The 16,571-nt window shown below is 47.6% G+C and overlaps 1 protein-coding gene across 1 annotated transcript in view; it reads left to right on the forward strand.

Moving 5' to 3' along the window:
• ZNF652 (zinc finger protein 652) overlaps window positions 1–16,571 on the forward strand; it is a 111,251-nt gene that overhangs the window by 85,688 nt on the left and 8,992 nt on the right. The window contains exons 2-3 of the mRNA XM_070944369.1: window positions 1,632–1,779; window positions 2,874–2,989. Coding sequence (XP_070800470.1) covers window positions 1,632–1,779; window positions 2,874–2,989 — 264 coding nt within the window. The remainder of the gene's footprint in view (window positions 1–1,631; window positions 1,780–2,873; window positions 2,990–16,571) is intronic.

Raw genomic sequence — 16,571 nt, forward strand, 5'->3', positions numbered from 1 at the left:
TATCTGCTTACAAGAGGTCCACATTAAGAAACAACATGGTAATATTTTAGAATTTCCCAAAATAGGAAAACTCCATCTGGCCCTGGCACAGAAAAAGAAGATGGGTATAGCAGTATATACAAAAGAGTGGTTGAAATCAAAACAGATCTATGCTGATGAAGAGGGAAGAATTTTATTGATAGAAATAACAACTCAAAAACAAATGTTGCTTGCAGTAATCTACACACCAAATACCAATCAGAAGGAAGTCCACATAGGCCCACCAAGCGCCAAAATTCAATCTCCAATTGTTAGATAGAGAGGTCACAGAGCAGAGAAAAAAGGGGGAAAAAAATAAGAGAAGGGGAAGTATTTTGCTGTTTATATTTCCATTTGAGTTCCAAGAGCTAGGCTGTTTAAAAATAACAGTTCTCAGTATTTCGCTCTCTATCTCAGTTATTCAGTCTAAACAGTTTATAGCACAAGAATTGTTTTTCTGACAGTCAGTTCTTATCTCCAGTCTCACAGTCTCTCCAGGTTATGTACTTTATAGATTTTTTCCTCTTTCTCCTTTACAGCTCCCAGCTTCCACTTCCATTTCTGCCTGTAGGTGGCTCTGCTAGTCTCTTCCTCTGTTTCTTTCTCCTTTTATACAGTATACTCCGGTTCAGATTTTATAAAAATAGAATAAAAAAGACAGATCTATATATCCAAATGTTGTAGTATCCAAAGCTTCTGAATTATTCAATATTGTATTTGAGGTGCCCAGTCCGGCTTTTTAATTGCAAAGTATTTTCACTCTTTTCTACAAAGTTCTCTAGCTTAACTTCCTGTTAAAATGGCTCTTAGGCTTTCCTCGCTGCTTTTCACAGGAGGTGGAGAAGAAAAAACAATTCCACCTCCTCTTTTTGGGTCCCACTTTCACCAAACATTTTCCAGGGGGCTCTTCCCTTCCATTAAAGTTAAAGATTCAAAGTTGGAAATCTCTCACCCAGATCGATTGCACTCTTCCATGCTTCCTTCTGGTGGCTGTCACAGCAATGTCTGGCACGCAATGGCCTTCTTTTCCTTTCCGTCGGGTTTGAGAGCCTTCTCCAGATCAATCAGGGAGATTGCGGGCTCCCTGAGATCAGCGGAGTGTGCGCTCTCTATTCATCGCTCCTCCAAGGCGATTTTCGGTTCAACTGTACCTCCCGGCAGCTTGGATTTTGGTGTGTTCCACGGAGCCTCACAGGATGCGTTGTATCACCGTGACATCATCCACACCTCCACAAATGCACTATTTTGGATATCAAATATCATTTTCCAGCTGTAAAGCTAGTTCAGTTTGCTAAATCCTTCTCCAACATCATTGCTTATTCCACCTGTGCATCTGTGTGTAGGTCTGGTACAATCAGTTGCTGCTGATTTGCTCTTGAGGACGCAGCAGGTGGCACTGTAATCGCATGACTATTCACTTTCTTAAAACTTGTATCTGTGGTTTCAGTGACATTAGAATGAAGTGAGTGGCATTTTAATCCTTGCCATGAAACAATTTACTTACAGTTGCAATCTTTTCCATGTGTATGTTCATTTCATTTTAGTTACAGCTGCCTAGTACCATCTGAAGTGAACTTTGTTTAAAGTATTCTTTGTTCTGTCCACCCATTCAGTGTGTTTCCTGTAATAAGTCATTCAAGAAGCTTTGGTCCCTCCATGAACATATCAAGATTGTCCATGGATATGCAGAGAAAAAATTCTCCTGTGAGATATGTGAAAAGAAGTTCTACACCATGGCTCACGTGCGAAAGCACATGGTTGGTGAGTGTTTGTTGCCTGTTTTTGCATAGCATTGTACTTCCTTCAAAACAACTGTCCATGTAACATTATAGGTGGTTCCTTGTTTAGAAATAGGTTAGTCATTTTTAAAACCATCTCTCCATAACTATGCCTTTATTCATCTCCATTAGTCATTACTGGATGGGATTGAGAAAGTCATAGAAAGCCTTTATAGTAAATGGGGAGAAAACCAGACCTTGGCATCTCAATCCACTCAATGTAAGAGTATCTGGGGCTATAATGTGGAAAATCTGTTTTAAATTCAATAGAGAGAAGGTAAATGGTACTTCAGTCTATTTGCAACACAGAAGGTGTGGTGTCTTAGTTCAACTCCATGTAGTTATTTTTCCTTCCTAGTTTTATAGTAAACTTATGTACTTGGATGTATATCTTAACTGAGTGCAGATGCCAAGATTCTGTAGTTTTCTTTTGCCTTTGAAACTAGAATCTGTATTTGGAAGAATTAAAGCACAAAACATTGGTAAAATGTGGGATAGCTTCATTGTAAAGTACCCATCTGTAGATCTAAATGATACAGGAAGAACATTTCCATGCCACATTGAACTTCTTTTCAGGGAGAGCTGAACTTCTAAGAAATTATTCTTTTTTGGCTGAAATAATTTAACCTAGTGAGATAGCTAGGAAGTTTGAACTTAGAAGTGTGATGTTGAGGAAGGGAGTTATTGAAAAAGGCTACTTTTCTCCTGTGATGACATTAAGTCTAATTAAGTAGTTCTCAGTGTCTATGCTTACCCTAATTTATAGTCATATTAGTGTGCTTTGTTTTTACTAATTCTGTACTAAGCTGAATTCTGTATTATAAGGCACAATAAATAGCATTTTTATTTCCTGAGTGATAACTGCTACTTTTAATTATTTTGTTTATATTATAATTTAACTACAGTTTATTTAGACCACAGCAGGAACCATTCTGATTGTATGGCACCCACAGAAATATTTTAAATAAAATAAAAACACAACTGAATCCAATCTTATCTATGCTTAGAATGTACCTCTTGAAACCACTGAGGCTTAAGCTAGTTATGACTGACTTATTTAATTGACTGATGTTTCAGCACATACTAAGGACATGCCATTTACATGTGAAACCTGTGGAAAATCTTTCAAACGCAGTATGTCATTAAAGGTTCATTCACTACAGCATTCAGGAGAGAAGCCTTTCCGATGTGAGGTATGAATTTTGCTCAATGTCTAATTGGTAGTGACTTAAATGTAAAAAATAAGCATATAATTCTAAAGTAATACTAAAATTGAATAGACATGAACAATAAAACCTGTGCTACAGATCAAAGTTATCTCTTACCTAACATTCTATTTCTACAGTGGCCAGCATACAAGTAAGACATGAGGATAGTAACATGCTCACACTATACACCCCACTGCAAATTATTTTTGTCTCATGGTGCCTGCTTAAAATCTCTGGAAGAGAACGCATGGTATCCTCAATGATGATCAAAATTGGGACATAAGAGTATAATATTCATTTATTTATTAATATCCTGCCTTTATTACTTTTACAAATAAGGCAGTGAACATATCCAACATACCTTCCTCCTATTTTCCCCACAACAATCCGGTGAGATGGGTTGGATTGAGAGAGTGTGGCTGGCCATTTACATTGGTACATTGATAATATTTATCAATGCTTGATGAGAAAGCAAGAATATTATGGTGGGCACTGCAGCCAGGTGAAGGTATGGTGTGCAGGGGGAGATACAGCAGGAAACAGGTTGGACCACTGTCAGACCTATGGGGTAGACCAGGTTAGGAAACTCCACAGAAAAACTAGAACTGTATTTATTGAGATAGGCTATAGTTTATTTATTTATTTATTTATTTATTATTTATTAATCAAATTTCTATACCGCCCTACTCCCGAAGGACTCAGGGCGGTGAACAGCCAAGATAAAATACAGACAATACAAATATTAAAAATCCCTTAAAATTATTAAATATTTCGGCCGAAACACAGATTAAAACACCCAATTTATAAAATCACAAATTAAAAAATTTAAAATTTAAGAATTTAAAAGAGGGGAGTTAGGCCAGGCCAGCTTGCTGAAATAGAAAAGTTTTGAGAGCACGGCGAAACGTGCGCAGGTCCGGGATCTTCCGTATCTCTGGGGGGAGCTCGTTCCAGATGGTAGGTGCCCCCACAGAGAAGGCTCTCCCCCTGGGGGCCGCCAGTCGACACTGTTTGGCCGACGGCACCCTGAGGAGCCCCTCTCTATGGGAGCGTACTGGTCGGTGAGAGGCTATTGGTAGCAGAAGGCGGTCTCGTAGATACCCCGGTCCGATGCCATGGAGCGCTCTAAAGGTGGTAACCAAAACCTTGAAGCGCACCCGGAAGACCACCGGGAGCCAGTGCAGCTCGCGCAGGAGGGGGGTCACATGGGAGCGCCACGTCGCTCCCATAACCACCCGCGCGGCCGCATTCTGGACCAGCTGGAGCCTCCGGGTGCTCCTCAAGGGGAGCCCCATGTAGAGAGCATTGCAATAGTCCAAGCGGGAAGTGACAAGAGCATGAGTGACCGTATTTAACGAGTCCCGATCCAGAAAGGGACGCAACTGGCGAATCAGGCGGACCTGATAAAAAGTCCCCCTGGCCACGGCCGTCATATGCTCTTCTAAAGACAGCCGTGAGTCCAGGAGGACACCCAAGTTGCGAGCCCTCTCCGTGGGGGGCAATGACTCGCCCCCAATAGTCAGTGATGGCGCCAACTGACTATATCGGGATGTCGGAAACCACAGCCACTCGGTCTTGGATGGGTTGAGCCTGAGTCTGTTTCTCCCCATCCAGATCCGCACGGCCTCCAGGCACCGGGACATCACTTCAAGGGCATCATTGGGGTGGTCCGGGGTGGAGATGTACAGCTGAGTATCGTCAGCGTACTGGTGGTACTTCACCCCGAAACCACGGATGATCTCACCCAGCGGCTTCACATAAATGTTGAATAGAAGGGGCGAGAGGACCGACCCTTGTGGCACCCCACATACAAGGGGCCTCGGGGTCGACCTCTGCCCCCCTGTCAACACAGACTGCGACCGGTCAGAGAGAAAGGAGGAGAACCACCGTAGGACGGTGCCCCCCACCCCTAACTCCTCTAGCCGGTGCAGCATGATACCATGGTCGATGGTATCAAAAGCCGCTGAGAGGTCTAATAGGACCAGGACAGAGGAACAACCCCTGTCCCGAGCCCTCCAGAGATCATCAACCAACGCGACCAATGCCGTTTCCGTGCTGTACCCAGGCCTGAAGCCCGACTGGAACGGATCCAGATACGACGATTCATCCAGGTACTGGGGGAGCTGTCGCGCTACCACACTCTCAACAACCTTCGCAATGAAGCGAAGGTTGGAGACCGGACGGTAATTTGCCAACACTGCCGGGTCCAGGGAAGGTTTCTTGAGGAGAGGCCTCACCACCGCCTCTTTCAAGGCGGCAGGGAAGACACCCTCACTCAAGGAAGCATTTATAATCCCCTGGAGCCAGCCTCGTGTAACCTCCTGAGAGGCCAGCACCAACCAGGAGGGACACGGGTCCAGTAAACATGTGGCTGCGCTCAGTCTGCCCAGTATCCTGTCCATGTCTTCGGGCGTCACAGAATCAAACTCTTCCCAGATAATACTCACAAGACCTGCCTCTGTCCTCCCCGCTGAATCTACCCAGTCAGAGTCCAGATGTTCCCGAATCTGAGCGATTTTGTCATACAGATACTGTACAAAATCCTCGGCTCTACCCTCCAAGGGGTCCTCCCGCGCTTCCTGGTGGAGCAGGGAGCGGGTCACCCTAAACAGGGCAGCCGGGCAATTATCTGATGATGCAATAAGAGTGGCAAAATAATTATACTTCGCCACTTTTATCGCCACCAGGTAGGTCCTAATATGAGACCTTACCAGTGTTCGGTCAGATTCAGAATGGCTGGCCCTCCAACCACTCTCCAGGCGTCTTTTCCGGCGCTTCATCTCCCTCAGCTCCTCGGTGAACCAAGGAGCCAGGCGAGATCGACGCCGGGTCAGAGGCCGCAAAGGCACGACCCGATCCAAAGCTCCAGCGGCCGCCCTATCCCAGGCGGCCACCAGCTCCTCAGTCGAGCCGTGTGCCAGAGCCTCAGGAAATGGCCCAAGCTCCGTCTGGAACCTATCAGGATCCATCAGGCGCCTGGGGCGGTACCACCTCAGTGGTTCCGCCTCCCTGCGGCGGGGTGCGGCGGTTCGAAGGTCAAAGCGAAGGAGGGAGTGATCTGACCATGACAAGGGCTCGATCACTATATCCCCTATCTCAAGATCACTCAACCACTGACCAGAGACAAAAACCAGGTCTAGCGTGTTTCCCCCCGTGTGAGTAGGGCCATGAACTAACTGGGTCAGGTCCATGGCCGTCATGGAAGCCATGAACTCCCGAGCCACCTCAGACGCCTCACCGACGGATGGCAGGTTAAAATCCCCCATGACCATAAGCCTGGGGGTGTCAACCGCCACCGCGGCTATAACGTTGAGCAGCTCGGGCAGGGCTGCCGTCACGTGGCAGGGAGCCAGGTACGTAACCAGCACACCCATCTGCACCCCATGACCCCACTTCACAAGGAGGGACTCACAACCAGCCGTCTGAGGAACAGTGACCTCCCTCGGACCAAGACCTTCTCTAATGACAACCGCCACCCCCCCCGCCCCTCCCCTGTGTCCTCGGCCGATGGAATGCGCGGAAACCGGGTGGGCACATCTCAACGAGGGGAACCCCCCCCTCCTGGCCCAACCAGGTCTCCGTAATACCCGCCAGGTCCGCTCCCCCCTCCTGAACAAGATCACAAATGAGGGGGGCTTTATTTACCACGGACCGGGCGTTGCACAGCATCAGCCGAAGGCCCAGGGCCTGAGGGTCTGTGCAACCTGGGGAACGAGAGGAGCATTGGAGGCCGGAGCGCGCCACCGCTTGGAGCCAGCGGGCGCGTGCTCCCACAACCTGATGTGGCCCCCTGCTCCCGCCATATCTGCCCCTCCCACCCACAGTACTGATGTAATGACCATCCATAACACAAACTCTAACCCCCACCTTGACCCCGGTTCCCGCATCTCTAGTGCCGTGCTCTTCAGCCGGCTCTGGCCTCCTCCCCGACAGGTTCTCCCCCAAACCCACCGAACCCACCCCCCTCCCAGAAACCTTTAAAACCTTATCTAAAAATTTCCCTAAAAAACCCCACAACCCCCTCCTCGCCGCATGCCACCTCTCGGGATTCCAAAATCCGTCATCAAGGTAGGCCCTCGATAGTGAGGAGGGCCAAACCTGCGAGAGGGGGGAGTCTCGCAGCGCAAGCAGGTCAGCAGCCGTAAACATCGCACAAAAACAGAGATGGAGAGTCAACTGGTCAGGGCTTCACCAGATCGTCCAATAATACTGGGTCAATAGTAACAGAATCTTACAAGTCTGCCTATGTTTTTTCTTCCCTCCCTCTTAGCCTCAGGGAGTCAGGACAGCCAGTCTAAGTCTAATACTTTCCAGCCTCCCTGGGTTCAATATGTGCTTCTGCACTTGCTGTTCTCTTAATGGCTTCTGGATGGTTTCTCCAAGGTCATCTCCATGGCTCCTTATAGCCACTTCCAGCAATGTCATTCTTGGTGTTTGGTACCAATCTCACTTGTTAGCCTCTTGTGCTGTACCTCAAGATCTGGTAATGAAGGCTCTAATTCCCTGGTTTCCAAGTGTTGCTACTTAATGCATAGGAGTACCCTATAATAAAGCTCCTCTCCTCCACATCTTAATTGTGGCTAAAAGGGCTGGACCTTTTGTATTACCAAAATCAACCAAGGGAAGGGTGTCTCTCTCAGTTTTTTTCCTCCTGGATTTCATGTGTAGCACCAACTGTGAGCATAGGGTTAAGGTGGTGTAGTCATTGTCATCTGAAAAACCTAATGGCTTTTATGGTCACTGCTCTGCATTTACCCAGTTCTGAGGTCCTGTTTGTGAATGTTGGGCGGTAGCGATCAGAAGGAATTGTGCTTGTGTACCAGTCTCCCTGTTGGAGTTCATAGCTAGGTTGGCAATGGAGTTGCCCAGGTTTATGATACTGTAGACTTTGATCTGCTGGTTTTGGGTGCAGATTCTGAGGCTGCTCAGATGTTCATGGTTACCAAGGACCTGACTGAAGTTACCTCTGTGCCAGCACATTGGACCTAGTCTTTATCTTGTGACAGTTGCAATGTAAGCTGGAGTTGGAGAGTATGAATCCCTTGCCATGGACAGATCACTCCCAGTTGGCCTTGGATTTCTCTGAATTCCACCATAGAGAGGTAGGACCTATTTGATCAATCTGTCCCAGGCTGACTGGGTTTCAGAAGGGGATTGGGGTCATTCCTGGATGACTTGGAATAAAGTAGCAATAGCATCCTTGGATCAGTTCACACCTGTGCAGACTCTATATGTAAGTAGATCCCAGAGAGTTGCCTAGTTTTCAGAGGAACCTCTTGTGATGAAGGAACCTAGAGTGTTGCTGGAGAAAAATGAAGAATAAACCTTACCAAGCATGGGTAAGATCCTTTTCTGAACATTACATTGTAATGATAAGTGTGGCAAAGTATAATATTTTCTGCCCTTATTTCATGCATGGAATGCTAGCCAGCAGCCTGTTTAAAGTGACTCAGTCAATCCTGGGTAAGGAGTGGCCAGGGAAATATTTATTTCATTTATTTTATTTCAGAAAATTTATATGGCTGCCCAACTGGCTCTCAGTGATTCCAGGCGGCTTACAATGATAAAAACCGAATATAAAAAACAATAAAAAGTAATAATCCCCCCACCCCACCCCCCAGCAACAACAATTCAGTCAATCAAATAAGCCACTTGATGGGCTCCATCCCACTCTGGGTTCTCCAGGCCCATTGGCAAAACCAGGTTTTCAGGTCCTTGCAAGAGTGTCACAGTGGGGGCCAATCTTATTTTCGTGGGGATGATGTTCCCCAGGGAGAGAGCCACCATGGAGAAGGCCCTTCTTCTTGGTCCTACTAGATGTACTGTACCTCCTTAGGAGAGGGGACCCATAGCATTCCCTGCATCGCTGCTTTGGTGGGCTGGGTAGATGTGACCGGGAAAGGACAGTCCTTCAAATAACTTGGTCCCAAACCATGTAGGACTTTAAAGGTGACAACCAGCACCTTGAATTGGGCCCAGAAACAAATTGGAAGCCAATGCAGCTCCTGCAGGAGAAATGACAGATGTGCAGATCTTGTGATGACCCAGGGCATGGCACAAAGGCAACACAGTCAGAGAATAAGTAAAAGTCCCTTTATTAGCTCCAAACTTTGCCCCCAATGTCCCTTTACTCTCCGGTCTGGAGAAAAACTCTTCCACAAACCTGTAAGCAGACAAAACTTCCAACTATAAATCCAACAGGGCAAGATAAGGTAATTAATCCAGCAGGGCAAACAAGATAAGAAGTCCAGACTTGAAGTAGCACGGCAGTAAATCAAACCAGTTGGGAGGATGCCAGGAACTCAGATAAAGCAGCGAACATGAACTCAGCGTTTGTTCCTGACAACTACCCCTTCCATTTGTCTCCCTTTTAAACTCCAGCTCCAGGTGTATCTTGTGAAGGGAGTCGGGGCCCTCTCCTCCCTCGTAAGCCACGCAACCCACATTGCTCTCTTCTCCATTCTTCCCTGCGTGCCCTAGGATGAGGAGGGGGGTGGGCCTTGGTCTTCATCAGAACCCCCTCTCCCTTGTTCTACCTCTCCCCTGCTCTGCCCAGCCTGATTTTGCCCTTCCCCAGTTTCCTCCACAGCCAATGGAGCCACTCTCTCACTCTCTGTCAGTTGTTCCTCTTCCATCTCAGAGTCAGACTCCAACAGGGGCATGACAGATCTAGGCCTGTACAAAACCATGTGGGCTGCTGCATTTTGAACCAACTGAAGCTTCTGGATACTTATCAAGGGCAGCCCCCTGTAGACTACATTGTAATAATCAAGACAGGAGGTGACAAGGGCATGAGTAACTGTGAGCAGGGATTGTTGGTCCAGGAAAGGGTGTAACTGGTGCACAACACGCAGTTGCATGAAAGCCCTCCTGACGACTGCCACCTGCTCCTCAAGCAGGAGTCGTGAGTCCAGGAGAACCCCCAGATTATGCACTGGGTCTATCTGGGGCAGTGCCACCCCATCCAAGACCAGAGATGGCAGTTATCCATGGACCAAAGAACCCCAAACACAGAGCCATTCCATCTTGCCAGAGTTCAGTTTCAGCACGTTGCTCCCCATCCAGCCCTTCATAGCCTCTAAGCACTGCAAGAGGGAGGTCATGGCATTGCTTAACTCACCATGGGCCAAGACATATAGACATCAGCATATTGTTGATATCTCAGCCCATGGTGGCAGATGATCTCACCAGTGGCACTCTAGATCAGGGGTGTCAAACTCAAGGCCCGTGGGCCAAATCTGGCCCACAATGTGGTTAGATCTGGAAACAGTGAAGGACCAGCCTGCGGTGCCTCAGACCAGCCCAGGCCGACCGGGTGCTGATCTACAACCTGGTGGCGGCCATCTGGGCTGAAACACCCTGGAAACTGAAGGACTGGCCCGCGACGCCTCGGACCGACCCAGGCCAACTGGGTGCTGATCTACAACTTGGTGGCGGCAATTTTGGCTGGAACACGGTCAGCCTTAGATCTGTGGGGCCACCCTGGAGCCAGTGCGGGGCTGCCCCACCCGATCCCTGGGGACTGTCTTGCCCTACACACTGACTGTATTCTGAGCTCTTCCCTTTCACCCAGGATGCCAGCGCTCACCGCCTCCTGTTGGCACACCCAGGGGGCGGTGGCAAGGTGGCAGGGCGTCCCTTAGCTGGCTCCAGGGTGGCCATGCAGGTCAGATCTAAGTCTGACCGCGTTCCAGTCTGGATGGCTGCCACAAGTTGTAGATCAGCACCACGACCGCCACCAGCACCTCCATACCCCACTCACAGGCCTGGCCTCGCAGTCCACAAGGCTTCCCTTTTGCCGGGACCACCCCTGCCCCCATATAAGAAAGCCACAGCCGGCACGGCCACCGGCAGCACTGCCAATCTCTCCCCCTCCCCTCGTCCCTTCCTGAGCATGGAGGAAGGAAAGAGATGGGAATGAGAAGGAGGGAGGGAGGGAGGGAGGGAGGGAGGAAGGAAGGAAGGAAGGAAGGAAGGAAGGAAGGAAGGAAGGAAGGAAGGAAGGAAGGAAGGAAGGAAAAAGGTAGGGATAGGAGGAGTAAGTGTGGGGGAGAAGCAGGAAGAGAAGAAGGAGGAGGAGGGGAAAGAGGGGAAGGAGGAAGAGAGGAAGGAGAAGGGAGGAAGGAAGATGGGAATGAGAAGGAGGGAGGGAAGGAAGATGGGAATGAGAAGGAAGGATGGAGGGAGGGAGGGGAAAAGGTAGAAATAGGAGTAAGGGTGGGGGTGGAGAAGGAGGAGGGGAAAGAGGAAGAGAGGAAGAAGAAGGAAGGAAGGAGATTATGAGAGGGAGGGAGGGTCTGAGGGAAGTCCTGCCGTAGCACTTGGCCACCAGCAGCCCTGCTGCCCTTTCGCCATCCCCTTGCCCCCTCCACTCCTGGTGGTCTCCCATCCTATAGCTGAGGATGCTTTGGTTACAAAGCTGGTGTCAGGGTTCCAAGTAACACCCCCAACGAAAGAAGACTCCGAGGCTAGAAGTTCCTCAAAGTTCCACTTTATTAGAGATGTCATATTGACACATCTGGGAAAACCCGAATCTGAAAGCTTCCGGGTTTTCCCCATCCAAAGGAAAGTCAAAGTCCCTTCCCCTGTACCCACATGTCCACCACATGGTCCAATCAATCCACCGTCCTAACTGGAGATGCCTCCCAGTCACATCACACTAGGTGCAGGCTGAACGTCCTTGACTCCCAGAGAAAAGAATGTTGTTATGGCTAGATATCTGTACAACTCCATGCAATCCCCCCTCCCAGTTTCCCAAAGCACTAAGTGTGGCAGCCCTGAAGATCCAAAGAAAAAAATGGCCTCCAGGACTGACAGCTGGGTCTCCTCGCAAGGAGTATACCTAGTCAGGCCCTGGATGACCTGGGACAGGCCCATGGAAGTCATGGTTTCCTTGAAATCCCGAGCAACCTCCATCCCCACCCCCATGGTTGGCAGATTGAAGTCCCCCAGAACTACCAGTGTTTCCCCGAAAATAAGACCAGGTCTTATATTTTTGAGGGCACCAAAAAAGGCACCAAGCCTTATTTTCGGAGAGGTCTTATTTTCCCCCCCTCATTTTTTTCCTGTATGGTGGGAGGGCAGGGGCGAGCTGCCCCTCCCGCCTTGTGCCTCCTTGCCTAACGCAAAACAGCTGATCTGTGGTCGCTTTAGGAGCTGCCTTGCTTCTTGCGGCTGTGCTTCTTGGAGCTGGTGGCAGGATCGCCCCTGCAGATCAGCTGTTTCGCGTTAGGCAAGGAGGTTCCTAAAGTGAGCACATATCAGGCATCTGTAACAGGAGCAGAATAAACCATAAATTTATGCATGTTAGAGAGGCCTTCAGGAAAGGCCTTTAGGAAAGGCCTCTATAGCCGATAACAGAGCTCTGGATCGATCCGGAGCTCTGTTATGGGCTACAGGGGCCTTCAGGAAAGCCTTGCTGGCTGCAGAAGAGATGGGTCGAGGTGTGCGAGGCCTGGCTGCAACTATCTGAAGGTAAGTAGTAGGGCAGCTCCACCCACCCCATCCCCACCCTAGCTTAATTTTTACCCATGCACCCTGGAGTAGGTGGGGTCTTAATTAGGGCTTATTTTGGGATAGGGCTTATATTGGGCGCACATGTAAAAATCAAGCTAGGACTTACTTTCTGAGTAGGTCGTATTTTCGGGGAAACACCATATAAACCTGCGGAACTCTACCAGCAGCCTTTAGTGAGGTCCAGGAGGCTAGGTAGGGAAGCTGCCATGTAACAGGAAGGCTGGTACAGCAGCAGCAGTAATCCCACCTGATCCCTCAATCCCAACCTAAGAAAAAGGGTCTCACAACCAGGCATTTGTGGAGCCATGCCCCTGGAGGCTGCCAGACATTCTATGATGACATCAGCCACACACCCCTCCCCAGCCCTGTAGTCTAGGCTGGTGCCATACTCGATAACCCACTGGGCACATTTCTGAGAGAGCAACACCTCCCTCTGGGCCCAGCGAGGTCTAAGTAATACAAGCCAGATCAGCCTTCTCTGCAAGAAACAAGTCAGCAATAAGGCAAACCTTGTTATAGGCTGATCGGTCATTTCAAAGCAGCGGCCAAAACCTGGGGCCCCACAAATCTGCTGACCAGGTAAATGAGGTGAATGCCAGGGGGCGGTATATGAGACTTATACTAAATACTGAGGTTGTGTTCCCCGTGAATGATCTCCCCCTTGCCTCCCGTATCTCCCATTACCTGATACCACTGAAATACACTGCCCTACCCTACCTTCCCCAAAAGCCATTCCATCCCCCATCTTCAACACTATTGATCTAAAAGGGGAACCTTCTCCAGCTAGCAAGCAGTCAGTGATAAGGTGAACCTAACAAGCACTGTAGCAGCAGTCCCCAACCTTTCCACCTTGGCGGCCTGGCCTGGCATTGGGGGGAGGTGTGAGTGTCAAACATGCGTTCTCACAGCTCCATTGGTGTGAGCAGCAGATGCACACACCCTCCTCTTGCACCAATGGAGCTTCGTGCACAAGTAATGGGACCTTGTGTTCACGTGTGAAGCTCCACTCACACGAGCAGAGCACATTTGAGCAGAGAAGCTCCACTCATGCGAGTGGAGAGTTGCTCGTGCACGAAGCTCCATTCACGTGAATGGCGCTTCGCACGTGAGCACAAGTGTCCTCTGCTCACACAAGTGGAACTTCACACACACATGCTTTTCTTCCGCTTGCATGACTGGAGCTTCACGTGTGTGCATGCGCGTGCTTTCCAATCGGTCACGCAGCTCAGTTTCAAACAGGACCCGAGCAGAGAGCCTGTCACACGTGAAAATACCTAACTATCTGAACATACATACATACATACATATATATATATATATATATATATATATATATATATAAAGCTATGTAGGGGTTAATCCTTGACACATCAATTGTCCCTCCCACTGACTCCTCCTTACCTTTGACTCCTCCTTCTGTGTATATATACTGATGTTCTGGACTGCGAGCTTAGCTTGCCTGATGTTCTCCTATGATAGAAACCAAGAAATAAATACTGTTTAAACTCTCATGACTTGCATCCTGATTATTGGGCCTATATAAAAGAAATAAAAGCAACAGATTGGTAGCAGAGGATGGTTTGAAGGCCCAACCAATCCAAAGATGCAAGAAACTCCAAAGCTGGATGAAGGTAAAAGAAGACCTATCACCAGATCACTCAAAAAAAGAATGGCAGCTCAACTAACTCCTACAGAAACCACACTGAAAGAAAAGGCAGAGAAAGACAAGAGATTTTCCAATACTGAGATACTGCCAGACATCATGGAACAACAAACCAAAAATGAAGATACTCCCTCAGTCATCAAAATAGAGGATGACATGAAAAAGAAAATAATTAAACTGATAGAAGAAATCCCGAACGATCCAAATCTGTTAGCGAAACTCCGCAATCTCATAGAAAATCACGGAGCAGCGACAGATGAGGAGGAAGATGAATCCAGCCAAGATGAAGAAAGCGAGGTAGGAAAACCAAATACTAACTGTATAACTGACGATGAAGCTGGCGACAATTTTGCGCCTTTTTCATGGCAGCCATCTTGCATGACAAACTCATTAAAGATGGCCGACCAGCAGCCAATGGGATTTCAAAATTCGAATCCCAAGGTGGGAAGCGGGGCCTACGAAAAAAACACCTACCAAACAACAGAAACAAACGATAAACTATTAAAGGGTGATTCACCTAGCCCGCCTTCCACGCTAGAAATAAATAATGCCATGCGAGTATTAACCGCGGCATTTGGAAAAAAACTAAAATTACCGGACCCACAGCCAGACGACCAGAGAAAACCCACTAAACCTACCTATGACAAACAACAAACTGAATTAAACTACATAAAAGAAGAAGCCGCCACACGCAAAAAGACTTACAAGCCGCCACCCACCGAAACCAGCTGCCAGGTGCACTCGCGAACCGCTCAAGAACCCAGAAATAAAAGATCATAGTCACTGATCAGAAGACATCATGCTGAGCAGTCAATGTATCCCGATGACGATGATCCAGACCAGGCTCAGTTCTGCAGCCGCCCAGAGGAACAGAGCCGCTGGACCCTCCGCGATGACTTCGCTGATCAGCAGAGCAGCAGGGATGCCCTGGCGACTCGAACGACCTCCCAGGTGACCATCGACTACCTGAGGCCTCCCAGAGTCAAGGCAGAAGAACATCCTGACGAATGGGGCCTTCTCCCAAGAGCCGCGAACACAGGATCCTTCCTCGGCAACTGCTGGAGAAAAATGAGCTCCGAGCATGCGCAGAACGTCTCTACAAGAAAAAATGAAGAAAACATAGACACAAGTCGGTACAGATATACCTCTAGCATTCCAACACCATATTGTGAGTTCGCTAAAGACCTAAACCATGGACAGCGACAGACTGTAAGTAATTCTTCACACAATCCAGGGGCTTTACCAGCAGACTTTATAAAATTAAAACTAGATGGATCAAACTTATTGGAATGGAGTCAACAGCTCCAAGTCATATATTTAAGAGAAAACATGTTATTTTTTATTAATGATCCTCCCAGCAAACCCTGGACTTTTGAACTGGACTGTTTACATCATAAGGCTTATTATATTCTCATTGCCACTATATCACCTAGCATTTACCCTAGCATTGAACACAACTTAACTGTTTCTGAAATATTTCAAAAATTGTTTAACTTGTTTCACAGTAAGAGTGTTGCCACAACAACCAGGATTTCTAGGGAGTTTCACTCTGCCAGACTAAAAAGTGGAACACCCATGAGTGAACATATTTTAAATTTAATTGCCACCAGAGCTGAGTTTATTCAAAGAGAGGAAAATATTTCAGAGGGGAGCTTAAAGAGTATAATAATCAACTCATTAGATTCTAGTTGGGATAACTACATAACCCTGTTAGACAGTCTCAGTTTGGAGAACCTATCATTGGAAACACTTACAAACAAACTCATATCAGAGGATAATTTGAGAAGGGAACAATCCATGAGCCACAGGGAAAGTAGGACTACAAAGAAGGTAGAGTTCCAAAGCAGAGGTAGATATGCACCTGAGTGTCACACATGCGGTTCAAAGAACCATTATATGAGAGACTGTCCAAAACATACAAGAAATAGGGACCAATCATATCGCAGGGAGAGGTCAGATAGAAGAGTTAACTTCTCAGACAGACATTCACCAGATTACAGATATAAACGTAGAGACTCACCCATCACAAAAGATAGAAAAAGTTACAGAGACAATTATAAGGAGGATAGACATGGAACATTATATGGACTAGGGGATAACAAACCCACACAAACAGAATCAAGTAACACATGGCTTATTGACTCTGGAGCCACTAATCATACCACCAACAATAAGGAACTTCTTAATGATTTCACAGAAAAGAGTTACTATGTTAATGTGGCTAATCAAGACAAAGTCTTAGTGAAAGGGATAGGCAACACACACATCGAAGGCATAGGGAAAATAGAGGGGGTATTGTTTATTCCTGAAATCCCACATAACATATTAGCTACCCTTAAATTAAGTGAAGAAAAGGAGATAGAAATTACATTCAAGAATGGAAAAGTG

This window comes from Pituophis catenifer, unplaced genomic scaffold (genome assembly GCF_029215685.1).
Source record: "Pituophis catenifer annectens isolate HBS135680 unplaced genomic scaffold, rPitCat1.0.hap2 SCAF_5, whole genome shotgun sequence".
Classification (NCBI taxonomy): domain Eukaryota; kingdom Metazoa; phylum Chordata; class Lepidosauria; order Squamata; family Colubridae; genus Pituophis; species Pituophis catenifer.